The sequence below is a fragment of the Nematostella vectensis genome, chromosome 6 (genome assembly GCF_932526225.1).
Source record: "Nematostella vectensis chromosome 6, jaNemVect1.1, whole genome shotgun sequence".
NCBI classification, from domain to species: Eukaryota; Metazoa; Cnidaria; class Anthozoa; order Actiniaria; family Edwardsiidae; genus Nematostella; species Nematostella vectensis.
The window spans coordinates 413,086-439,459 of NC_064039.1; the positions used below are offsets into that span (position 1 = coordinate 413,086).

Below are 26,374 nucleotides of genomic sequence, written 5' to 3' on the forward strand. Positions count from 1 at the left end.
AAGTCAGGCGTAAACAGCGAATTCGGCATTCTCTTTTACTTTTCCCCGCACTTAAATCACTGCAAGTTGACAAAAAATAGCTTTGTGGGACATTTGGGTTGCACTTCGCTGGCTTCTATTTATCACGTCAGATCTATGAATTCCCCGAAATTATTTTTTAATTTCGGGCCTCCTGTGCCATGTTTTCTGGGTGGCCTGGTCCGAGGCTTCAAACCAAAATGGCGGGCTTGACAACAGTGACAACAATGCCTAATGTTCTAGTATTTTAGGGACTTCTTGCCAAGATCTAACTATCAACTGATGCCTCAGTGAAATTTAGCCGGTGAAATTTAGCTAATAGTGTCTGTTCTCCTTGTCCAGGATGAGTTCTCCAACATCAAGTCTCAAGAAGGGCAGGCGAAACCCTTTGAATCCCAGGTGAAAAAAACGTTTGTATTTCGGATAAACACATGAACTGACAAAATTGTACGGTTAGATCCGAGCTATTCCTGCTCCTTGCCTAACTATTATTTAATATGAAACATTCATTTGCTATGGAATAATCGTTTGTTTCTCACGGTGAATCGGAGGGCGTTAGTTAGATAAGCTACTTAAGTAAACCAAATATATAATCCTTACAACTGTAAAGTTTTTTAGTCATTAGCTGTAAAATTCTTTATTAATCTGAAAATTACAGACAGCCAACAGTGCCTTATAGAAATGCAGCTATGGATATGACACCAGGTATTTGTCGTTCATTTCTTGTTGTTGTTGTTGTTTTTGTTGTTGTTGTTGTCCATTTGTTCAGCTTATCTATGGCATTATAATAATAGAGCTGTGATATATTCTCAATTATAATCTTGAGTTGACTACTGCTATAGTAGTTGTTAATTTCTGGTTATTTCAGAGAAAATGTTGAGTGAGATACCAAGTGATTTCCTTAGAAGAGACGTCTTAGGAAGACTTCCAAAAGCTAGTCACAAAGGTCCAATGACAGGTTTGTGTCAACATTAGAGTGCATTGTTTAAAGCTGGCATAGGTAAACCATGAGGTCATGGCAAGCAGTTGCAGGCAGTTCGCATGAGGTTTCCATGGAGACAAACTCCACCCACTACTCAGTAGGGAATTACTTCTTTCTCAAATAAAGAACAAGAGAGGGGGAAACCAATTTGCATGGAGAACTTAAATTAGCTACTAACTTTTCTAACTTATGCATTTTCTCATTTCAGCCCCAAGCGACCATGAGTTGATGGGCAGTATGGTAAGCAGACTGGCACAGGCTGAAAATGAATTAAGAAATGCAAAGAAAGAAATCATTGACAAGGTAATAAAAGTCAAATTCCCAGTGAAGGGCAAACTTTTTGGGATAGTCATCTTTGTGCAGCCTTTAAAAGAAGAAAATCTTGATAAGTCTCACTAGGAAAGAGTGAAATGTCATCTTGATAAGTCTCACTAGGAAAGAGAGAAATCTCATCTTGATAAGTCTCACTAGAGAAAAGTAAAATGTCATCTTGATAAGTCTCACTAGAGAAAAGTAAAATGTCATCTTGATAAGTCTCACTAGGAAAGAGTGAAATGTCATCTTGATAAGTCTCACTGGGAAAGAGTGAAATGTCATCTTGATAAGTCTCACTAGGAAAGAGTGAAATGTCATCTTGATAAGTCTCACTAGGAAAGAGTTAAAATATGTCATCTTGATAAGTCTCACTAGCAAAGAGTGAAATGTCATCTTAATAAGTCTCACTAGGAAAGAGTGAAAATATGTCATCTTGATAAGTCTCACTAGGAAAGAGTGAAATGTCAACTTTCACTAGGAAAGAGTGAAATGTCATCTTGATAAGTCTCACTAGAAAAGAGTGAAATGTCATCTTGATAAATCTCACTAGGAAAGAGTGAAATGTCATCTTGATAAGTCTCACTAGGAAAGAGTGAAATGTCATCTTGATAAGTCTCACTAGGAAAGAGTGAAATGTCATCTTGATAAGTCTCACTAGTAAAGAGTGAAATGCCATCTTGATAAGTCTCACAAGAAAAGAGTGAAATGTCATCTTGATAATTCTCACTAAGAAAGAGTGAAATGTCATCTTGATATGTAAGTCTCACTAGAAAAGAGTGAAATGTCATCTTGATAAGTCTCACTAGGAAAGAGTGAAATGTCATCTTGATAAGTCTCACTAGGAAAGAGTGAAATGTCATCTTGATAAGTCTCACTAGGAAAGAGTGAAATGTCATCTTGATAAGTCACACTAAGAAAGAGTGAAATGTCATCTTGATATGTAAGTCTCACTAGAAAAGAGTGAAATGTCATCTTGATAAGTCTCACTAGGAAATAGTGAAATGTCATCTTGATAAGTCTCACTAGGAAAGAGTGAAATGTCATCTTGATAAGTCTCACTAGGAAAGAGTGAAATGTCATCTTGATAAGTCTCACTAGGAAAGAGTGAAATGTCATCTTGATAAGTCTTACTAGGAAAGAGTGAAATGTCATTTTGATATGTAAGTCTCACTAGAAAAGAGTGAAATGTCATCTTGATAAGTCTCACTAGGAAATAGTGAAATGTCATCTTGATAAGTCTCACTAGGAAAGAGTGAAATGTCATCTTGATAAGTCTCACTAGGAAAGAGTGAAATGTCATCTTTATAAGTCTCACTAGGAAAAGAGTGAAATGTCATCTTGATAAGTCTCACTAGGAAAGAGTGAAATGTCATCTTGATAAGTCTCACTAGGAAAGAGTGAAATGTCATCTTGATAAGTCTCACTAGGAAAGAGTGAAATGTCATCTTGATTAGTCTCACTAGGAAAGAGTGAAATGTCATCTTGATAAGTCTCACTAGGAAAGAGTGAAATGTCACCTTGAAAAGTATCTCTAGGGAGGGGTGAAATGTCATTTTCAAAAGGCAGTGCTGAGTGGAAAATTTGGATTCTTCTATTTTTGCAATGGTCATTACAGAAATCAACCTTAAGTTGGTCTTTCAGCTTTGAACAGATCAAATCATGTTCTGTTTGATGACTGCAAAAAAGACCAGAGAGAAATTTGAAGTTTAATGTGAGGAGCTTATAGAGTAATCGATTACTCCTTTTTTCCTGCTTCAAACACTATACACATAAAGTACAGTGTATAACAAATATTGCATCCTGACCCAGAGTGCAGAGTTACTATCACATATACTGAGATGAAGCATGTCATTTCAAAATTAAAGTGCTTTACATATGTCAGCTTAGCATTACAATATCCTGTACTTGATACTTGATACTTTAAATTATTTTTGCTTTGTTTCTTTCTAAGGATAAGAAAATCAAAATTCTTCAAGAGAAAGTTCAGCTTCTGGACAAAGCAAGAGGTGAGTCACATGGTTATGACATGTGATCTGTAGAATAGCCATGAGTCAGGGCTTCTGGAATAGCGCGCGTTTGGAAGCACATAATTTGGCTTTCTCTGCGTAATCCGAGTAATCCTGCATTATTTAGCTAAATTTTGAAAGACAAAACATTTAAGTGCACAGCTGATGTGTTCTTTTAGGGTTCTTGCCTCTATTTCTCGTAAAAAAGACATATATTCTTCGTAAGAGTGCGATATTTCGAACTGAATTTCGAAAACAAATAAAATGACTAGGCATTCTTTGCTAAACCGCGAAGGCCTAGGACTTATAATAAAATACCTTCTCTAATTGGCTGGTGGCTAGGAGCCAATGATAACTCGCCTAAAAATAAACCTTTTTTAAGTTATTTCCTGCTTCCCTTCGGTACAAAATGTAGTTTGGGCATAACAGTTGATATTCCGTGTAATTTAGCAAGTAATTCAGTAAAGAATCCTGCAAAATTTTTATCGCAAAATCCTGCATAATTTAGCACGTAATGATTGATTGAATAGCCGTGAGTCACATGGGTATGACGTGATGTGTAGAATAGCCGTGATTAACATGGGTATGACATGTGATGTGTAGAATAGTCGTGAGTCACATGGATATGACATGTGATGTGTAGAATAGCCATGAGTCACATGGGTAAGACATGTGATGTGTAGAATAGCCGTGAGTCACATGGGTATGGCATGTGATGTGTAGAATAGCCATGAGTCACATGGGTATGACATGTGATGTGAAGGATAGCCGTGAGTCACATGGTTATGACATGTGATGTGTAGAATAGCCGTGAGTCACATGGGTATGACATGTGATGTGTAGAATAGCCATGAGTCACATGGGTATGACATGTGATGTGTAGAATAGCCGTGATTAACATGGGTATGACATGTGATGTGTAGAATAGCCATGAGTCACATATGTACGACACGTGATGTGTAGAATAGCCATAAGTCACATGGGTATGACATGTGATGTGTAGAATAGCCGTGAGTCACATGGGTATGACATGTGATGTGTAGAATAGCCATGAGTCACATGGGTATGACATGTGATGTGTAGAATAGCCATGAGTCACATGGGTATGACATGTGATGTGAAGGATAGCCGTGAGTCACATGGTTATGACATGTGTAGAATAGCCATGAGTCACATGGGTACGACACGTGATGTGTAGAATAGCCGTGAGTCACATGGGTATGACACGTGATGTGTAGAATAGCCGTGATACACATGGATATGACACGTGATGTGTAGAATAGCCATGAGTCACATGGATATGACACGTGATGTGTAGAATAGCCGTGAGTCACATGGGTATGACATGTGATGTGAAGGAAAGCCGTAAGTCACATGGTTATGACATGTGATGTGTAGAATAGCCATGAGTCACATGGGTATTACATGTGATGTGTAGAATAGCCGTGAGTCACATATGTATGACATGTGATGTGTAGAATAGCCGTGAGTCACATGGGTATGACATGTGATGTGTAGAATAGCCATGAGTCACATGGGTATGACATGTGATGTTTAGAATAGCCATGAGTCACATGGGTATGACATGTGATGTGTAGAATAGCCATGAGTCACATGGGTATGACATGTGATGTGTAGAATAGCCATGAGTCACATGGGTACGACACGTGATGTGTAGAATAGCCGTAAGTCACATGGGTATGACATGTGACGTGAAGAATAGCCGTGAGTCACATGGATATGACATGTGATGTGTAGAATAGCCGTGAGTCACATGGGTATGACATGTGATGTGTAGAATAGCCGTGAGTCACATGGGTATGACATGTGATGTGTAGAATAGCCGTGAGTCACATGGGTATGAAATGTGATGTGTAGAATAGCCGTAAGTCACATGGTTATGACATGTGATGTGTAGAATAGCCATGAGTCACATGGGTACGACATGTGATTTGTAAAATAGCCATGAAGCAGAAACAGTAGTTTCAGTACTGTTAATGATTCCTACAGATCCCAATAACATAAATTTAAGGAGATTCCATGCAGTTTCCCGAATCTCCAACCATCCTGCCAATCACAACTCGTATCTTCTGCTACAGGGATCAGATCGTCAAACTATTTGGCCATGCCATGTAGCTAGGAATGAACTTTATAAAAATGTAACATGTGTTTACATTGCTGTTTTTATGGCAATGGAACGGCGAACCTGTTAAATTCACTATTCGCTAATTGTTGTTCGCTACAGGGAAATTTTTAAAAGAAAAGCTATCGGATATTGTACATCAGACCTTGGTCGACACTTAGTGGAAATTTTATTAAAATCTATAGGGGGATTCCGAGAAATTGGCATATTTTTATTTTCAGTCACTATGTTATTTACCTACTTTGAAATTCGCCCCTGAATGCAAGCAAGGATTTTTCAACATTGTTATTTAGCCTACTAAAAATTTTTTGATTGTAAGTTTTAGGGTCCATTCCTGGGACTATTTAATACTTTCAAAATGAAGAAATTAAAGTTTTTTAGCCGCCATGTAAACTTTGAGCTTCATTGAAGGGTTGTCCATTTCCAAAAAAATCTAATCGCTTACATACAACCCTTCAATGAATCTCAAACCCAAATGTTTCTCAATATCTAAATTTTATTCTACGAAAACCACGAAAAGATTAATTGGCGAAATTTTACATGGCAGCTAAAAAAGCAAGAAAGTTCAATTTCTTCATTTTGAAAGTTTTAAATAGTCCCAGGAATGGCCCCTAAAACTTATGATCAAAAATGCAGATTGCTTCCTCTAAGTGTCGACCAATGTACAATATCCTATAGCTTATTTGTTAAGAATTTTAGCTGTAGCCAACAGCATTTCGCAAATAGTGAATTTAACGGGTTTACCATTCCGTTGCCATAGAAACAGCAATGCAAACAAATGTTACATTTTCATAAAATTCATCCCTAGCTACATGGCATAGCTAAATAGTTTGATCATCTGATATCTGTAGCAGAAGATACGAGTTGTGATTGACAGGATGGTTGGGCATTCGGGAAACTGTATCGAATCTTCTTAATATATGGAAAATGATATACACTTTACTGTAAAATATAACAATATGCAATTTTTCAATGCCAGTATATTAATGTTCTACTGTATTTGTCAAAAACTAGTTTTTGATATTCTTTAGGATATAGTTCTGGTACCATTGGGGACTTGGAAAGAAAGTGCCAGGCTCTTCAGGCACAAGTTCATGAAATGGAGGTACAGTATGTAAGAGTATGTACAGTATGTAAGAGTATGTACAGTATGTAAGAGTATGTACAGTATGTAAGAGTATGTACAGTATGTAAGAGTATGTACAGTATGTAAGAGTATGTACAGTATGTAAGTGTATGTACAGTATGTAAGTGTATGTACAGTATGTAAGAGTATGTACAGTATGTAAGAGTATGTAAGAGTATGTAAAGTATGTAAGAGTATGTACAGTATGTAAGTGTAAGATACAGTATAGAAGGGCAGTAGTGCTACCAAGTATAAGGTAGAGTATAGAAGGGCAGTAGTGTTACCAAGTGTATGGTAGAGTATAGAAGGGCAGTAGTGTTACCAAGTGTATGGTACAGTATAGAAGGGCAGTAGTGCTACCAAGTGTATGGTACAGTATAGAAGGGCAGTAGTGTTACCAAGTGTATGGTACAGTATAGAAGGGCAGTAGTGTTACCAAGTGTATGGTACAGTATAGAAGGGCAGTAGTGTTACCAAGTGTAAGATACAGTATAGAAGGGCAGTAGTGTTACCAAGTGTAAGGTACAGTATAGAAGGGCAGTAGTGCTACCAAGTGTATGGTACAGTATAGAAGGGCAGTAGTGTTACCAAGTGTAAGGTACAGTATAGAAGGGCAGTAGTGCTACCAAGTGTAAGGTACAGTATAGAAGGGCAGTAGTGTTACCAAGTGTATGGTACAGTATAGAAGGGCAGTAGTGCTACCAAGTGTAAGGTACAGTATAGAAGGGCAGTAGTGTTACCAAGTGTATGGTACAGTATAGAAGGGCAGTAGTGCTACCAGGTGTATGGTACAGTATAGAAGGGCAGTAGTGCTACCAGGTGTATGGTGCAGTATAGAAGGGCAGTAGTGTTACCAAGTGTAAGGTACAGTATAGAAGGGCAGTAGTGTTACCAAGTGTATGGTACAGTATAGAAGGGCAGTAGTGCTGTACCAGGTGTATGGTACAGTATAGAAGGGCAGTAGTGCTACCAAGTGTAAGGTACAGTATAGAAGGGCAGTAGTGCTACCAAGTGTATGGTACAGTATAGAAGGGCAGTAGTGTTACCAAGTGTAAGATACAGTATAGAAGGGCAGTAGTGCTACCAAGTGTGAGGTACAGTATAGAAGGGCAGTAGTGTTACCAAGTGTGAGGTACAGTATAGAAGGGCAGTAGTGTTACCAAGTGTATGGTACAGTATAGAAGGGCAGTAGTGTTACCAAGTGTAAGGTAGAGTATAGAAGGGCAGTAGTGCTACCAAGTGTGAGGTACAGTATAGAAGGGCAGTAGTGTTACCAAGTGTATGGTACAGTATAGAAGGGCAGTAGTGTTACCAAGTGTAAGATACAGTATAGAAGGGCAGTAGTGCTACCAAGTGTGAGGTACAGTATAGAAGGGCAGTAGTGTTACCAAGTGTGAGGTACAGTATAGAAGGGCAGTAGTGCTACCAAGTGTATGGTAGAGTGTAGAAGGGCAGTAGTGTTACCAAGTGTATGGTACAGTATAGAAGGGCAGTAGTGTTACCAAGTGTAAGGTAGAGTATAGAAGGGCAGTTGTGCTACCAAGTGTGAGGTACAGTATAGAAGGGCAGTAGTGCTACCAAGTGTGAGGTAGAGTATAGAAGGGCAGTAGTGTTACCAAGTGTAAGGTAGAGTATAGAAGGGCAGTAGTGTTACCAAGTGTATGGTACAGTATAGAAGGGCAGTAGTGTTACCAGGTGTATGGTACAGTATAGAAGGGCAGTAGTGTTACCAAGTGTATGGTACAGTATAGAAGGGCAGTAGTGTTACCAGGTGTATGGTACAGTATAGAAGGGCAGTAGTGCTACCAAGTGTATGGTACAGTATAGAAGGGCAGTAGTGTTACCAAGTGTATGGTACAGTATAGAAGGGCAGTAGTGCTACCAAGTGTATGGTACAGTATAGAAGGGCAGTAGTGCTACCAAGTGTATGGTACAGTATAGAAGGGCAGTAGTGTTACCAGGTGTATGGTACAGTATAGAAGGGCAGTAGTGCTACCAAGTGTATGGTACAGTATAGAAGGGCAGTAGTGTTACCAAGTGTAAGATACAGTATAGAAGGGCAGTAGTGCTACCAAGTGTGAGGTACAGTATAGAAGGGCAGTAGTGTTACCAAGTGTGAGGTACAGTATAGAAGGGCAGTAGTGTTACCAAGTGTATGGTACAGTATAGAAGGGCAGTAGTGTTACCAAGTGTAAGGTAGAGTATAGAAGGGCAGTAGTGCTACCAAGTGTGAGGTACAGTATAGAAGGGCAGTAGTGTTACCAAGTGTATGGTACAGTATAGAAGGGCAGTAGTGTTACCAAGTGTAAGATACAGTATAGAAGGGCAGTAGTGCTACCAAGTGTGAGGTACAGTATAGAAGGGCAGTAGTGTTACCAAGTGTGAGGTACAGTATAGAAGGGCAGTAGTGTTACCAAGTGTATGGTACAGTATAGAAGGGCAGTAGTGTTACCAAGTGTAAGGTAGAGTATAGAAGGGCAGTAGTGCTACCAAGTGTGAGGTACAGTATAGAAGGGCAGTAGTGCTACCAAGTGTGAGGTACAGTATAAAAGGGCAGTAGTGTTACCAAGTGTATGGTACAGTATAGAAGGGCAGTAGTGTTACCAAGTGTAAGGTAGAGTATAGAAGGGCAGTAGTGCTACCAAGTGTATGGTACAGTATAGAAGGGCAGTAGTGTTACCAAGTGTAAGATACAGTATAGAAGGGCAGTAGTGTTACCAAGTGTAAGGTAGAGTATAGAAGGGCAGTAGTGTTACCAAGTGTAAGATACAGTATAGAAGGGCAGTAGTGCTACCAAGTGTAAGGTACAGTATAGAAGGGCAGTAGTGCTACCAAGTGTAAGGTACAGTATAGAAGGGCAGTAGTGCTACCAAGTGTAAGGTACAGTATAGAAGGGCAGTAGTGCTACCAAGTGTATGGTAGAGTATAGAAGGGCAGTAGTGCTACCAAGTGTATGGTACAGTATAGAAGGGCAGTAGTGTTACCAAGTGTATGGTAGAGTATAGAAGGGCAGTAGTGCTACCAAGTGTAAGGTACAGTATAGAAGGGCAGTAGTGCTACCAAGTGTATGGTAGAGTATAGAAGGGCAGTAGTGCTACCAAGTGTAAGGTACAGAATAGAAGGGCAGTAGTGCTACCAAGTGTAAGGTACAGTATAGAAGGGCAGTAGTGCTACCAAGTGTAAGGTACAGTATAGAAGGGCAGTAGTGCTACCAAGTGTATGGTAGAGTATAGAAGGGCAGTAGTGCTACCAAGTGTAAGGTACAGTATAGAAGGGCAGTAGTGCTACCAAGTGTAAGGTACAGTATAGAAGGGCAGTAGTGTTACCAAGTGTAAGGTACAGTATAGAAGGGCAGTAGTGCTACCAAGTGTATGGTACAGTATAGAAGGGCAGTAGTGTTACCAAGTGTAAGGTACAGTATAGAAGGGCAGTAGTGTTACCAAGTGTATGGTAGAGTATAGAAGGGCAGTAGTGCTACCAAGTGTAAGGTACAGTATAGAAGGGCAGTAGTGTTACCAAGTGTAAGGTACAGTATAGAAGGGCAGTAGTGTTACCAAGTGTAAGGTACAGTATAGAAGGGCAGTAGTGCTAGCAAGTGTATGGTACAGTATAGAAGGGCAGTAGTGTTACCAAGTGTAAGGTACAGTATAGAAGGGCAGTAGTGCTACCAAGTGTATGGTACAGTATAGAAGGGCAGTAGTGCTACCAAGTGTATGGTACAGTATAGAAGGGCAGTAGTGTTACCAAGTGTATGGTAGAGTATAGAAGGGCAGTAGTGCTACCAAGTGTATGGTACAGTATAGAAGGGCAGTAGTGCTACCAAGTGTATGGTACAGTATAGAAGGGCAGTAGTGCTACCAAGTGTATGGTACAGTATAGAAGGGCAGTAGTGTTACCAAGTGTATGGTACAGTATAGAAGGGCAGTAGTGTTACCAAGTGTATGGTAGAGTATAGAAGGGCAGTAGTGCTACCAAGTGTATGGTACAGTATAGAAGGGCAGTAGTGCTACCAAGTGTATGGTACAGTATAGAAGGGCAGTGGTGCTACCAAGTGTATGGTACAGTATAGAAGGGCAGTAGTGTTACCAAGTGTAAGGTACAGTATAGAAGGGCAGTAGTGTTACCAAGTGTAAGGTACAGTATAGAAGGGCAGTAGTGTTACCAAGTGTAAGGTACAGTATAGAAGGGCAGTAGTGCTACCAAGTGTATGGTACAGTATAGAAGGGCAGTAGTGTTACCAAGTGTAAGGTACAGTATAGAAGGGCAGTAGTGCTACCAAGTGTATGGTACAGTATAGAAGGGCAGTAGTGCTACCAAGTGTATGGTACAGTATAGAAGGGCAGTAGTGTTACCAAGTGTATGGTAGAGTATAGAAGGGCAGTAGTGTTACCAAGTGTAAGGTACAGTATAGAAGGGCAGTAGTGTTACCAAGTGTATGGTAGAGTATAGAAGGGCAGTAGTGCTACCAAGTGTAAGGTACAGTATAGAAGGGCAGTAGTGTTACCAAGTGTAAGGTACAGTATAGAAGGGCAGTAGTGTTACCAAGTGTAAGGTACAGTATAGAAGGGCAGTAGTGCTACCAAGTGTATGGTACAGTATAGAAGGGCAGTAGTGTTACCAAGTGTAAGGTACAGTATAGAAGTGCAGTAGTGCTACCAAGTGTATGGTACAGTATAGAAGGGCAGTAGTGCTACCAAGTGTATGGTACAGTATAGAAGGGCAGTAGTGTTACCAAGTGTATGGTAGAGTATAGAAGGGCAGTAGTGCTACCAAGTGTATGGTACAGTATAGAAGGGCAGTAGTGTTACCAAGTGTAAGGTACAGTATAGAAGGGCAGTAGTGTTACCAAGTGTATGGTACAGTATAGAAGTGCAGTAGTGTTACCAAGTGTATGGTAGAGTATAGAAGGGCAGTAGTGCTACCAAGTGTATGGTACAGTATAGAAGGGCAGTAGTGCTACCAAGTGTATGGTACAGTATAGAAGGGCAGTAGTGCTACCAAGTGTATGGTACAGTATAGAAGGGCAGTAGTGTTACCAAGTGTAAGGTACAGTATAGAAGGGCAGTAGTGTTACCAAGTGTAAGGTACAGTATAGAAGGGCAGTACTGTTACCAAGTGTAAGGTACAGTATAGAAGGGCAGTAGTGCTACCAAGTGTATGGTACAGTATAGAAGGGCAGTAGTGTTACCAAGTGTAAGGTACAGTATAGAAGGGCAGTAGTGCTACCAAGTGTATGGTACAGTATAGAAGGGCAGTAGTGCTACCAAGTGTATGGTACAGTATAGAAGGGCAGTAGTGTTACCAAGTGTATGGGTACAGTATAGAAGGGCAGTAGTGTTACCAAGTGTAAGGTACAGTATAGAAGGGCAGTAGTGCTACCAAGTGTATGGTACAGTATAGAAGGGCAGTAGTGCTACCAAGTGTATGGTACAGTATAGAAGGGCAGTAGTGTTACCAAGTGTATGGGTACAGTATAGAAGGGCAGTAGTGTTACCAAGTGTAAGGTACAGTATAGAAGGGCAGTAGTGCTACCAAGTGTATGGTACAGTATAGAAGGGCAGTAGTGCTACCAAGTGTATGGTACAGTATAGAAGGGCAGTAGTGTTACCAAGTGTATGGGTACAGTATAGAAGGGCAGTAGTGTTACCAAGTGTATGGGTACAGTATAGAAGGGCAGTAGTGCTACCAAGTGTAAGGTACAGTATAGAAGGGCAGTAGTGCTACCAAGTGTATGGTACAGTATAGAAGGGCAGTAGTGCTACCAAGTGTAAGGTACAGTATAGAAGGGCAGTAGTGCTACCAAGTGTAAGGTACAGTATAGAAGGGCAGTAGTGCTACCAAGTGTATGGTACAGTATAGAAGGGCAGTAGTGCTACCAAGTGTATGGTACAGTATAGAAGGGCAGTAGTGCTACCAAGTGTATGGTACAGTATAGAAGGGCAGTAGTGTTACCAAGTGTATGGTACAGTATAGAAGGGCAGTAGTGCTACCAAGTGTAAGGTACAGTATAGAAGGGCAGTGTAGTGTTACCAAGTGTAAGGTACAGTATAAAAGGGCAGTAGTGCTACCAAGTGTAAGGTAGAGTATAGAAGGGCAGTAGTGCTATTAAGTGTAAGGTACAGTATAGAAGGGCAGTGTAGTGTTACCAAGTGTAAGGTACAGTATAAAAGGGCAGTAGTGCTACCAAGTGTAAGGTACAGTATAGAAGGGCAGTAGTGTTACCAAGTGTAAGGTAGAGTATAGAAGGGCAGTAGTGTTACCAAGTGTATGGTACAGTATAGAAGGGCAGTAGTGCTACCAAGTGTATGGTACAGTATAGAAGGGCAGTAGTGTTACCAAGTGTATGGTACAGTATAGAAGGGCAGTAGTGCTACCAAGTGTAAGGTACAGTATAGAAGGGCAGTAGTGCTACCAAGTGTAAGGTACAGTATAGAAGGGCAGTAGTGTTACCAAGTGTAAGGTAGAGTATAGAAGGGCAGTAGTGCTACCAAGTGTAAGGTACAGTATAGAAGGGCAGTAGTGTTACCAAGTGTATGGTACAGTATAGAAGGGCAGTAGTGCTACCAAGTGTAAGGTACAGTATAGAAGGGCAGTAGTGTTACCAAGTGTAAGGTAGAGTATAGAAGGGCAGTAGTGCTACCAAGTGTAAGGTACAGTATAGAAGGGCAGTAGTGCTACCAAGTGTAAGGTACAGTATAGAAGGGCAGTAGTGTTACCAAGTGTAAGGTAGAGTATAGAAGGGCAGTAGTGTTACCAAGTGTATGGTACAGTATAGAAGGGCAGTAGTGCTATTAAGTGTATGGTAGAGTATAGAAGGGCAGTAGTGTTACCAAGTGTAAGATACAGTATAGAAGGGCAGTAGTGCTACCAAGTGTAAGGTACAGTATAGAAGGGCAGTAGTGCTACCAAGTGTAAGGTAGAGTATAGAAGGGCAGTAGTGCTACCAAGTGTAAGGTACAGTATAGAAGGGCAGTAGTGTTACCAAGTGTAAGGTACAGTATAGAAGGGCAGTAGTGCTACCAAGTGTAAGGTACAGTATAGAAGGGCAGTAGTGCTACCAAGTGTAAGGTAGAGTATAGAAGGGCAGTAGTGCTACCAAGTGTAAGGTACAGTATAGAAGGGCAGTAGTGTTACCAAGTGTAAGGTACAGTATAGAAGGGCAGTAGTGCTACCAAGTGTAAGGTACAGTATAGAAGGGCAGTAGTGCTACCAAGTGTAAGATACAGTATAGAAGGGCAGTAGTGCTATTAAGTGTATGGTAGAGTATAGAAGGGCAGTAGTGTTACCAAGTGTAAGGTACAGTATAGAAGGGCAGTAGTGCTACCAAGTGTATGGTACAGTATAGAAGGGCAGTAGTGTTACCAAGTGTAAGGTACAGTATAGAAGTGCAGTAGTGCTACCAAGTGTAAGGTACAGTATAGAAGGGCAGTAGTGCTACCAAGTGTATGGTACAGTATAGAAGGGCAGTAGTGCTACCAAGTGTATGGTACAGTATAGAAGGGCAGTAGTGTTACCAAGTGTAAGGTACAGTATAGAAGGGCAGTGTAGTGTTACCAAGTGTAAGGGTACAGTATAGAAGGGCAGTAGTGCTACCAAGTGTATGGTAGAGTATAGAAGGGCAGTAGTGTTACCAAGTGTAAGATACAGTATAGAAGGGCAGTAGTGCTACCAAGTGTATGGTAGAGTATAGAAGGGCAGTAGTGCTATTAAGTGTATGGTAGAGTATAGAAGGGCAGTAGTGTTACCAAGTGTAAGGTACAGTATAGAAGGGCAGTAGTGCTACCAAGTGTATGGTACAGTATAGAAGGGCAGTAGTGTTACCAAGTGTAAGGTACAGTATAGAAGTGCAGTAGTGCTACCAAGTGTAAGGTACAGTATAGAAGGGCAGTAGTGCTACCAAGTGTATGGTACAGTATAGAAGGGCAGTAGTGCTACCAAGTGTATGGTACAGTATAGAAGGGCAGTAGTGTTACCAAGTGTAAGGTACAGTATAGAAGGGCAGTGTAGTGTTACCAAGTGTAAGGGTACAGTATAGAAGGGCAGTAGTGCTACCAAGTGTATGGTAGAGTATAGAAGGGCAGTAGTGTTACCAAGTGTAAGATACAGTATAGAAGGGCAGTAGTGCTACCAAGTGTATGGTAGAGTATAGAAGGGCAGTAGTGTTACCAAGTGTAAGGTACAGTATAGAAGGGCAGTAGTGTTACCAAGTGTAAGGTACAGTATAGAAGGGCAGTAGTGCTACCAAGTGTAAGGTACAGTATAGAAGGGCAGTAGTGCTATCAAGTGTAAGGTACAGTATAGAAGGGCAGTAGTGTTACCAAGTGTAAGGTACAGTATAGAAGGGCAGTGGTGCTACCAAGTGTAAGGTACAGTATAGAAGGGCAGTAGTGCTACCAAGTGTATGGTAGAGTATAGAAGGGCAGTAGTGTTACCAAGTGTAAGATACAGTATAGAAGGGCAGTAGTGCTATTAAGTGTGAGGTACAGTATAGAAGGGCAGTAGTGTTACCAAGTGTAAGGTACAGTATAGAAGGGCAGTAGTGCTACCAAGTGGATGGTACAGTATAGAAGGGCAGTAGTGCTACGAAGTGTGAGGTACAGAATAGAAGGGCAGTAGTGTTACCAAGTGTAAGGTACAGTATAGAAGGGCAGTAGTGCTACCAAGTGTAAGGTACAGTATAGAAGGGCAGTAGTGCTACCAAGTGTATGGTAGAGTATAGAAGGGCAGTAGTGTTACCAAGTGTAAGATACAGTATAGAAGGGCAATAGTGCTACCAAGTGTAAGGTACAGTATAGAAGGGCAGTAGTGTTACCAAGTGTAAGGTACAGTATAGAAGGGCAGTAGTGCTACCAAGTGTAAGGTACAGTATAGAAGGGCAGTAGTGCTACCAAGTGTAAGATACAGTATAGAAGGGCAGTAGTGCTATTAAGTGTATGGTACAGTATAGAAGGGCAGTAGTGTTACCAAGTGTAAGGTACAGTATAGAAGGGCAGTAGTGCTACCAAGTGTAAGGTACAGTATAGAAGGGCAGTAGTGCTACCAAGTGTAAGGTACAGTATAGAAGGGCAGTAGTGTGATTTTTTGGAGTATAAGTGAATCTTAATCATGAAATTTCATGTATTTGTAGGAGTTTTTAGCTGATTATGGCATGGTCTGGGTTGGAAACAGTTCGCCAACAGAGAGTGCTTATATGCCTCTTGATGATGATGCACATCCTAATGAAGATTCTATGGTCACCCCTACAGGGTGTGGAGTGTGGAATCCAGGTAGGTGTGGCTACTACAGGGTGTGGGGTGTGGAATCCAGGTAGGTGTGGCTACTACAGGGTGTGGGGTGTGGAATCCAGGTAGGTGTGGCTACTACAGGGTGTGGGGTGTGGAATCCAGGTAGGTGTGGCTACTACAGGGTGTGGGGTGTGGAATCCAAATAGGTGTGGCTACTACAGGGTGTGGGGTGTAGCTATCAATGCTCCAGCAAGACACACCTATTTTGCGCCATTTGGAGTGCCACAAGTTTATTAGCATAGCTATTATTTGTTACCTACATTCTAAATAAAGTCTACTTACTTACTTGATGCTAGTTAAGAAGCACTGCCAACTATAAGTTAGGGGGTCCATTGCAAGTTATAAAATTTATTGTATTTATGTACCCAATAAATTTTATGAAAGACTGCATGAAAATAGTAGGATAGCCTGATGAATGGTTAGTCTACAGTACAGGTCTAGAGATAATGGTGTAATGATGACTGAAGAGGTAGATGTGTTTAGCGCTGTTCTCGAAGTATATCAAGTGTTATTTGCGATTCGTTTTATGACTGACTCACATCGTTGCGTTACAGCGAAGCGTGTTCGCATTCATTTACGCAAATTGGTAAATAATCTCTTGAAAATAAAAACAACTGGAGCCCTTTCTACGTTTTATTATTTATTATTTTTCTTTGCTTGCTGTTATATCTAAAGAGAAAACCCAGGAGTGTTCGTTTATAAATTCAAGTTGTTTTGCTAAAGTTCGCGAGATAGCGAAAAAAATATTGTTCGATGTCTCTGAGTTTACTCCACTAACCACGCACGCAGTCGTAATTATTTCATGTCATCGACTAGAGAACAACGAACTAAATCACTCGCAAACACGCTCAAGCTTATGAATATTTGGCGAGTCGATACTCTCGAACCACTCTTAAGTAGAATATGCACGAGTCTCGAGTACTCGCAAGTGGAGGTTATGTTACTCTAGACCTGTACCTTTTTCTCATTTTTAAATACTTGATTATTTTTATCCTTTCTTCATAGCTGCTTCAGTTGCAAACCCATCATTTGAAGTAAATTTCGACCTTGTGTTAAAAAACGTCAAGGAGCTAAATGTACTGGCAGGGGAGGGGTGTGCAGTCATCTCTCGTACTAAAGATGGTGCAAGACTCAAGGTAGTCATGTTGAATGCTTGTTTTAACCCCTTGCTTTTAATAAGCACCCAGCTGGTTTAATTAGCTCCCAAAATAAGTACCACCCTGAATGAAAAAATGGAAGGATGACAAAATGGTAGGCTTTTGGAACCCAAAAGAGAAAGATGTGCAATGTCAATGAGATAACTATTGTGTTGTTCTAGTAAAATGTATTGAGGGTCAGAGCTGAAGTCTGAATATTGAGATAAGTGCCCTGCTAGTGAATGAATAAACAAGAGTTCAAAAGATCCTTTTCATTAGCACATGAAAAGGGAATATGCCAGGAACATGTCTCTCTTACTGAACAATACTACCTCCTAAAAACAATACTACCTCCTAATTTTTTTTTCTCCAAGTTACTAAAGAATCTTGAAATTTTAATTTTAATTAAAAATGCTTTTCCTTATTTGGGCCTTAATTAATGTATTGAACGTTTTGTGCTTTAGGTTCCAGACTCCATTCCACTGGCACTGTACTACAATGGTATTGTCATGTTTGAAGGTCCTTTCAGGCCTTTTACAGATCCAACAACACAGGTAAAAATGATTACAGTACTTACAGTACACTTTTAATGTATGAAAAATGATAGACTTGCCCCAAGTCAACCTCGGAGTCAGTAATCGAGTGAAGCAAGATTAAATGATGTCACAAAGCGAAAAATAACATGGCCAGAGATCACACCAATGCGAAATTCATACTTTATTATTGTTCCAATACTTGTTCCCATTCTCAGCAATGCATGAGAGATATCATGGAAGGCTATTTCCCTTCAGAACTGCAGTCACGATATCCTGATGGCGTGCCGATTAATGTGAGTCTACATATTCTCTCAATGAAGTTTTCACGTCATTAGATATAAGATATTAGTATAAGTATGGTTACAGTAGGGCTATGACTTTCCGGGAATCTACCATGCTACTTTACTACGCTGAAACATTCACAACTACTTGTCTAAGGTCCTTTACAAAACATACAATAAAGTTTTCCGAGTTTCTTTAGTTTCTTTTTTTAAATAACTTAGAAGAGTACCATTAGTAAGGACAAAGAACAATTTTGTGAGACATGAAAAAAGACATATTCAAAATATGCTAAATGCGGTTGCACTATGTGCAGGTCACAGATAGAAGAGAGACTGTTTATAGTGATCGCCGTACTGAGATCCTCTTCCCCGGTGAAGGCCAAAGTCTGGATAAGAAGACTTCAGAAGGATCCCTGTCTGCCATCAGACAAGTAACAAGCACAGCTCCTGGTATGTACAACCATGTGACAACAGCATTCTGTCAGCATCTCATGTTAGAGTCAGCATCTCATCTCAGAGTCAACATCTCATCTCAGAGTCAACATCTCATCTCAGAGTCAACATCTCATCTCAGAGTCAACATCTCATCTCAGAGTCAACATCTCATCTCAGAGTCAACATCTCATCTTGGAGTCAACATCTCATCTTGGTTCTATAGGAATGCCGCTCCCCCAGGTTTTTTTTTCTAAAATTTTAAGAAAAGGACCTTAGTCGGGTGCATGACACCAGGTTGATGTGCCATGCTTCTGAACACCTCTGTTTGACCCTTGGTCAAAGCTTTGTTTAACATCCAGAAAAACATACTCTGTTTTGCAGAAGTGTATGATATGCCACTTGCACCCTGGTACATGTGACCACACCCATTTATTCTCTACAGTTGCTTGTACAGTAGTCTTTCTACCTTTACCATATAAAGTGACTATACAGACTACTTTCTGTCTAATTTGTTAGGTTATTGATATTACAACCTCCCCCCTTCATAACTGATAGTCTTCCCTCCGCCCTGTTAAGGCCCCAAGCACTCAATGGAACAGTTCCTGTCACGTCTACCGCAGGCCGTTGTCAAGGAGGGGAAGATAATTGACGTCAGAGCAGGGGTTGAACAAACTATCAAGGTACTTACTGGTCAAAGATCAAAATGTAAGAGAGGAGTACTATTTGCTGCTTTGTCATCCAGATCAGCTGAATTCATGGCTTTTTTAGCCTTTGGCTTAGACTATAGTGTGCCCTCACGCCATGTGCTGTGTTTCTAGGGCTCTGGTAGTCAGAATGACGTCATCGTCGTTGAGACTCCGGCACTGCAAGACATCAAGGCCAGGTGGGGGTAGAGTGGCATTGTGGTTATCGTTAATAAGATAATGTGTAGGTCATGTATGAACTGGTATGAGACTTTCTAAATACAGCCCCTTTCTAAATACAGCTCCGTTAGCCAACGGATTTGTCTGCGATATAGTACCGTACTATTGTATATACGGTATAGCACCAACCTTTTAGCCGAAATGTATTATCTTCGTCATTGTAATTTTGTAGGCTGCCTTTGGTGTAAACACGTTACGCCCTTAACCTATGCACCTTTCTTTCCAATTGTCGGTGTTGAGGACTTACTAGAAGAGTAACTGCAACTCAATTACACTTCACAAATGCAGCAACAAAGTGCAAGAAAATGTATTATGTGGAAAGTGAGTATTTTGTGATGTTTTACAGAGCGGATGACAAAGCTAACTCCTCTGAGCGCGTGTTTTCCGCGGCGTCTCGTGTCACGACCCTCAGGATTAAATCCGAGAATGGCGAGCAGGTAAAAGCCAGATGCATTTCTTCGTTATCCGCGCATTTGTTGCATAGTCACGCGCGTCTTTGTTACGTGGTGTTCGTTAGTCACGCGCGTCTTTGTTACGTGGTGTTTGTTAGTCATGCGCGTCTTTGTTGCGTGGTGTTTGTTAGTCATGCGCGTCTTTGTTACGTGGTGTTTGTTAGTCATGCGCGTCTTTGTTACGTGGTGTTTGTTAATCACGCGCGTCTTTGTTACGTAGTGTTTGTTAGTCATGCGCGTCTTTGTTACGTAGTGTTTGTAAGTCACGCGCGTCTTTGTTACGTAGTGTTTGTAAGTCACGCGCGTCTTTGTTACGTGGTGTTTGTTAGTCATGCGCGTCTTTGTTGCGTGGTGTTTGTTAGTCATGCGCGTCTTTGTTACGTGGTGTTTGTTAGTCATGCGCGTCTTTGTTACGTGGTGTTTGTTAATCACGCGCGTCTTTGTTACGTGGTGTTTGTTAATCACGCGCGTCTTTGTTACGTAGTGTTTGTTAGTCATGCGTGTCTTTGTTACGTAGTGTTTGTAAGTCACGCGCGTCTTTGTTACGTAGTGTTTGTAAGTCACGCGCGTCTTTGTTACGTGGTGTTTGTTAGTCACGCGCGTCTTTGTTACGTGGTGTTTGTTAGTCACGCGCGTCTTTGTTACGTAGTGTTTGTTAGTCACGCGCGTCTTTGTTACGTGGAGTTTGTAAGTCACGCGCGTCTTTGTTACGTGGTGTTTGTAAGTCACGCACGTCATTGTTACGTGATGTTTGTAAGTCACGCGGGTCTTTGTTACGTAGTGTTTGTTAATCACGCGCGTCTTTGTTACGTAGTGTTTGTTAGTCACGCGCGTCTTTGTTACGTGGTGTTTGTTAGTCACGCGCGTCTTTGTTACGTAGTGTTTGTTAGTCACGCGCGTCTTTGTTACGTGGTGTTTGTAAGTCACGCGCGTCTTTGTTACGTGATGTTTGTAAGTCACGCGGTTCTTTGTTACGTAAGGTTTGTTAATCACGCGCGTCTTTGTTACGTGGTGTTTGTAAGTAACGCGCGTCTTTGTTACGTAGTGTTTGTAAGTAACGCGCGTCTTTGTTACGTGGTGTTTGTTAGTCACACACGTCTTTGTTACGTAGTGTTTGTTAGTCACGCGCGTCTTTGTTACGTGGTGTTTGTAAGTCACGCGCGTCTTTGTTACGTGATGTTTGTAAGTCACGCGGGTCTTTGTTACGTAGTGTTTGTTAATCACGCGCGTCTTTGTTACGTGGTGTTTGTAAGTCACACACGTCTTTGTTACGTGATGTTTGTAAGTCACACACGTCTTTGTTACGTGGTGTTTGTAAGTCACGCGCGTCTTTGTTACGTAGTGTTTGTAAGTCACGCGCGTCTTTGTTACGTGGTGTTTGTAAGTCACGCGGGTCTTTGTTACGTGATGTTTGTAAGTCACGCGGGTCTTTGTTACGTAGTGTTTGTTAATCACGCGCGTCTTTGTTACGTGGTGTTTGTAAGTCACACACGTCTTTGTTACGTAGTGTTTGTTAGTCACGCGCGTCTTTGTTGCGTAATGTTTGTTAATCACGCGCGTCTTTGTTACGTGGTGTTTGTAAGTCACACACGTCTTTGTTACGTAGTGTTTGTTAGTCACGCGCGTCTTTGTTATGTAGTGTTTGTAAGTCACGCGCGCCTTTGTTACGTGGTGTTTGTTAGTCACGCGCGTCTTTGTTACGTAGTGTTTGTTAGTCACGCGCGTCTTTGTTACGTGGTGTTTGTAAGTCACGCGCGTCTTTGTTACGTGATGTTTGTAAGTCACGCGGTTCTTTGTTACGTAGTGTTTGTTAGTCACGCGCGTCTTTGTTATGTAGTGTTTGTTAGTCACGCGGGTCTTTGTTACGTAGTGCTTGGTAGTCATGCATGTATATGTATCTGGTGTTTGTATGCGCTAGTTAGTGAGTGCATTTCTCATCTTCTTCTTGGACATCTTTCATAGTGCTAGTTGTTTGCTAAGATATGTTTCCTTATTTGCGATTTCCCATGTTCTTTTGTGTAACCGCCTTTTCTTTTTGCTGAAGAAAATATATTCAAACTTCTTTTATTTGCAGACTTATATTTTGAAAATGAATTTTACTGATACAGTTGCTGATATTCATAGTTATTTGGATACAGTCAGGTAAGGCCAATGAAAATTAAATCCTTGTTTAGTTAAAGCCTGGTTTCCACATTACATAACAACATTGACATCAACATTTGGACCAATTGAAAAGTGATGGGAGGGGTGGGCGATTTTTTTCAGCTCGAATTTTGTTTATTCGGAAGCCAGGGATTGGAGACATTATTTTGTTTATTCGGAAGCCAGGGATTGGAGACATTATTTTGTTTATTTGGAAGCTAGGGATTGGAGACATTATTCTGTATATTCGGAAGCCAGGGATTGGAGACATTATTTTGTTTATTCGGAAGCCAGGGATTGGAGACATTATTTTGTTTATTCGGAAGCCAGGGATTGGAGACATTATTTTTCAGGCTGCACAAAGCTTTGTGGGGGAAGCTCAGCCTGCACCAAATATTTTTTCTTCTTTTTTTTTTGCTTACCCTCCCCCCATGTTTTTTTCTCTTGGTCCTTGCCTAAGTTTTTAGTATTAAAAAAAATAATTGAAAATCAAGTGTTCACAACCAAGAAGAGGATTTTGGGTGTATGAGCTTAGTTATGTCAACATGCCGTTTATGATATTATTATTAGACCAACATCACCAGCTTCACGAACAAACAATTACTTACAGATGCAAAAAAACTTGTGTGATTGCTTCACAAAAATGACTAGATAGGCAGTAGTATGAACTGTGATATAGAGATGTGCGCTAGACCAATAAATTAGTGGGAAGCACAAATTTTTGTCATTTTATGAATGCTTGAACTACAGTATATATTATGACAACCATCTATATTGACTTCTATAATTATACTAATACTAACAATCTTATTTAGAGAAGATGACACCAAAAAGTACATTGTACTTTATAAATGTGTGCACCTCTTAAGGACCACAAAAGAATTAAACATTTTAGGGCACAAGGAGTCCCTTTAACAGTTTCTGTATTTTGTTTTTCAGGCCAAAGAATTCCCCCCCATACAAAATCAAGTCAACATTTCCTAATATGGTGTACTCAGACCCTACTGTAACTTTGGAAGAGTGTGGCCTGGTACCAAATGCCACTTTACATCTTTTACCAGGAAAAACTTGATGGGGATACTATGGTGGGGAAGATTATGAGGACTCTGGGCTAAATTTTCAATGTGACAACAATAAAAATAAAAACTGTTGTCAATATTAGACAAAATTTGCCAAAATGTAGAAAAAATATGAGCACAAAATGGTGACTGTCTGACTGTGTTTTGGAAAAACATCCACTTTAGTTACATGTAAATGTTTTCTGTAACTTGACCATAGACTGGGGGCACCTAAGTTGTATGTGATTCTTCTCTTGGTACAAATCATCTTCTCTTGGTACAAATCATCACATCATCTTCTCTTGGTACAAATCATCACATCATCTTCTCTTGGTACAAATCATCACATCATCTTCTCTTGGTACAAATCATCACATCATCTTCTCTTGGTACAAATCATCACATCATCTTCTCTTGCTACAAATCATCACATCATCTTCTCTTGGTACAAATCATCACATCATCTTCTCTTGGTACAAATCATCACATCATCTTCTCGCCGTCTTCTCTTGGTATAAATCATCACATCTTCTTCTCTTGGTACAAATCATCTTCTCTTGGTACACACCAACAAGAGAATCAAAGATATTTTTGTCACTATTAATTTGATTATTTGTATGTTATTATGATGCCACACCAAGAGATTAGATACTCCAGTTTTGATACATAAGATAAAATAAAGGAGTACATGAGATATCCTGGGTCCAGAGCGCCTTATTTTTAGACTTGCAAGCTCCTGCTGCTTTAGCCTGTAACTAAATAAAGCAAAATAGAAGGCTCTGGATCCAGGGTGTGCATGAGGCTATGCCAGAGTTTTAATAAATTATCAGTTTTTGTGTGTATTTGTGAATAGAAATAGTTCCTAGTGTGTTACTGAGTAGATAAAATGTTAAATATGGGCGGCTATTGTAAATATTGTATTATAATTCTTATAACATAAAACAGTCAAGGTTACTTGTAAATGTTGTCATGAAATGTTTTATTTAGTTGTTTTATTTTGTAGAATTCCTTCACTCCTTTACTTACATTTTATATGGTTTTCTAAGTTAATTATTGATGGCATTTAAACCAGCAAATTAACACATACACCTATTTCACAAAAGATTGCCAGTGCAAATGGCTGATTCATTGTACACATTATTATTTTATAAAATATTTTCTGCAGACATAAAATGTTTTTGTATGACAAATTAGCCTAAAAAAGGGAATGATTTTCAAGAACTATGATCTACTGTAGAAACCGGCCTCATGCTAGGGGGATCCACGTCACTCCCATAGTCAAAATAATTCTCTCTTACTGTACTACTTTCCTGGTTCTCACACTGTTCAACAACTCCACTGCTGTTAGCTTGTGGTGATTCACATAAACCAAGTACATCTAAGTCACTCAGTATTTTCTTTTTCACTTGTTCATCTGATAATCCAGGTTTTGCGTTTCTAGGTCTGGCTGATGTAGGCCTAGCAGACTTAGGCCTTCTAGCCTCTCTGATTTGTAAAGAAGAAGACTGATTAGAGAATTCAGAGTCAATGCTTTGTACATCACTACCAGAAGTACCTCCTGTCACAGACAACCCTTGCGTTCTCTGTGCACAAGTTGTCATATTCTCAGTTGATTTCTTGATCTCTGAATCAAGCACGGCAAGGACTTTATCCATGGAAGGTTTCAAACCCTCACACTGTTCTGTAATATCTTGACAAAATGACACAGCTTGTTTTTTTGGGGCTGATCTTGGACTAGGAGAGTCTTGTTTTTCATTTGATTTACTATTTAGGGTAATTCCTACTGTGTCAGTGTGTTCATTATCAGGGTAATCACAACCCTGGGGTTCAGGGCGTGGTGATTTCTTCTCTGTCAACCATCTATAGGGGCTTTCTTCTCTTGCTGTTCGCATTGATACTGGAGTCTTAGCAGGAGATGGTGATCGTGGGTAGTTCTTTAACCCAGTATTGACATGTTTCTTAGGATTTAATATCCGTTCCACTCTTTGTTTTCCGAGCTCAGCGACAACAGCATCTAAGTGTGAGTCAATAATTTCTCTCTTTTTCTTGATAGCTTGCTTTTTATCTTGTTCCCTTTTCTGTTTCAGCCACTCGTCATAACTCAGAGACTGCATTTTAGGGCTGGGTTGTTCTGAGCCAGTTGTAGCTTTTGCAGTCTTTGGGCGAGTTTGTGATTTTCCCTTGGCTGTCTGAGGTCTTGGTTTGTTATTCTCTTTTTGACAAGATGTTTCCATGGCAGATTTAGGCCTCTGTCTGTCTGATTGCTTATGAACATCAAACTTCCCACTCCCACTATAATTTGGCTGTACAACAATAACCTTATTATGTCTTCTCTCATTTTGTGCATTTATGTTTCTATCAGGCAAATTTTCCGTCATGCATGTAGCATCCTTATTGGCCTCACCAACAGACCCAGCTTTGTCCACAGAAGATGCAGGCTGAGTAAATGTCTCTATTACAGTGTACTCTGGAGGTGGTTCTTGTGTTGATGTACCTCCCTCACCCATATCAAAAGGATTAATCTTTGGATGGTTTTTCCGCCATGCCTGCCTTGCTTCTTTTTTCTTTGATTTCAGCCATTGGCTTACACTTTTTTCAGACTCAATTTGTCTTTCGTCCTTTATTCTCTCTTCTTCTTGAAGAGCTATTCTTTTCGCACGTTTTTGCTTTCTTTCTTCTCTACGCATTTTGCGAGCTAGTTTATTCTTCTGGTGAATCCATGCAAGTAAAACTGGATTGTTAGTAGATTTTAACTGGTGCTCGGACTCAAATTCTTTCCTTGTTCCATCAAAGTTCTTAGTTTTTGCTGTAGAAGATTCTTCCTCAGTCTCCTTGTTTTTTACTTTCCATCTCTTTTTACTAATCGATGTATCTGTGTCTTTTATCGGTGTAGTGGATTTATTTAAAGTGTGATGCTTTTTCTTTCTCTCTGGACTCTTTCTATGTGATCGTTTTACCCTGTCATCGTCACCACTGATCCATTCTGTTTCCTCTGGAACCGGGAAAAGAGGAAAAGCAGAGAGCTTTGTTTGACAGCTTTTGGATCTACATTTCCGTGAGAAAACAACTGGGTATCGCCCGACTGGACCAGCATCGTCTTTCTCTTTTCCTTCTTGTTTGCTGTCTGGCTGAGATTCACCTGCGTCTGTTATGTGTTGCCCTAATTCGCTTTCAGTGTCAGTTTCGGTAGAAATACTTGCCGTTTCCTCGTCGAGAATTTGTTTCAAGAGAACGAAATTCACTTTTGTCCGCTCCGTCTTCGACATGTCTTTAAATCCTCTAGATAGTTATCTTAGCATTTTTTTATTCCTTCCCCCATCAGGGTGTTTTTCCCTTCTCTCTAACTTTGTCCCAACTGTTTTTACTTAAAAATAAACATGGCCGTCGTCTAACTACATCAGCTGGTTCCCATAACAACAGCAAAACACATCGATAATGAATCGGATATGTTTTTAGCATGTATTTTTAGTCTTGTTTGAAAAACAAAACCTGTAGGGAATATATATTTTATATTTTTCTGGTGCTGCATAAGACTAA

The 26,374-nt window shown here is 40.3% G+C and overlaps 2 protein-coding genes and 1 long non-coding RNA gene across 3 annotated transcripts; 1 reads left to right on the forward strand and 2 right to left on the reverse strand.

The window, feature by feature from the left end:
* Nucleotides 1-194: 194 nt before the first annotated feature.
* On the forward strand, nucleotides 195-23,799 carry LOC5500035 (UBX domain-containing protein 11). The gene is made up of 16 exons (XM_048728758.1): nucleotides 195-417; nucleotides 677-723; nucleotides 887-976; nucleotides 1,209-1,303; nucleotides 3,267-3,321; nucleotides 6,496-6,569; nucleotides 15,718-15,856; nucleotides 16,880-17,010; nucleotides 17,475-17,564; nucleotides 17,762-17,839; nucleotides 18,142-18,277; nucleotides 18,839-18,942; nucleotides 19,081-19,145; nucleotides 19,532-19,622; nucleotides 21,712-21,779; nucleotides 22,719-23,799. Exons 1-16 carry the CDS (start codon nucleotides 362-364, stop codon nucleotides 22,849-22,851), a joined length of 1,452 nt encoding a protein of 483 aa, XP_048584715.1. The 5' UTR covers nucleotides 195-361; the 3' UTR covers nucleotides 22,852-23,799.
* On the reverse strand, nucleotides 17,715-19,456 carry LOC116620673. The gene is made up of 3 exons (XR_004297157.2): nucleotides 19,315-19,456; nucleotides 18,951-19,125; nucleotides 17,715-18,512 (listed from the first exon to the last, which is right to left on the reverse strand). It is a non-coding gene; the product is annotated as an uncharacterized LOC116620673 (long non-coding RNA).
* On the reverse strand, nucleotides 23,800-26,254 carry LOC5511513. Its single transcript, XM_001631858.3, has one exon. The coding sequence runs from the start codon at nucleotides 26,101-26,103 to the stop codon at nucleotides 24,052-24,054; it is 2,052 nt and encodes a 683-aa protein (XP_001631908.2). The 5' UTR covers nucleotides 26,104-26,254; the 3' UTR covers nucleotides 23,800-24,051.
* Nucleotides 26,255-26,374: the final 120 nt, after the last annotated feature.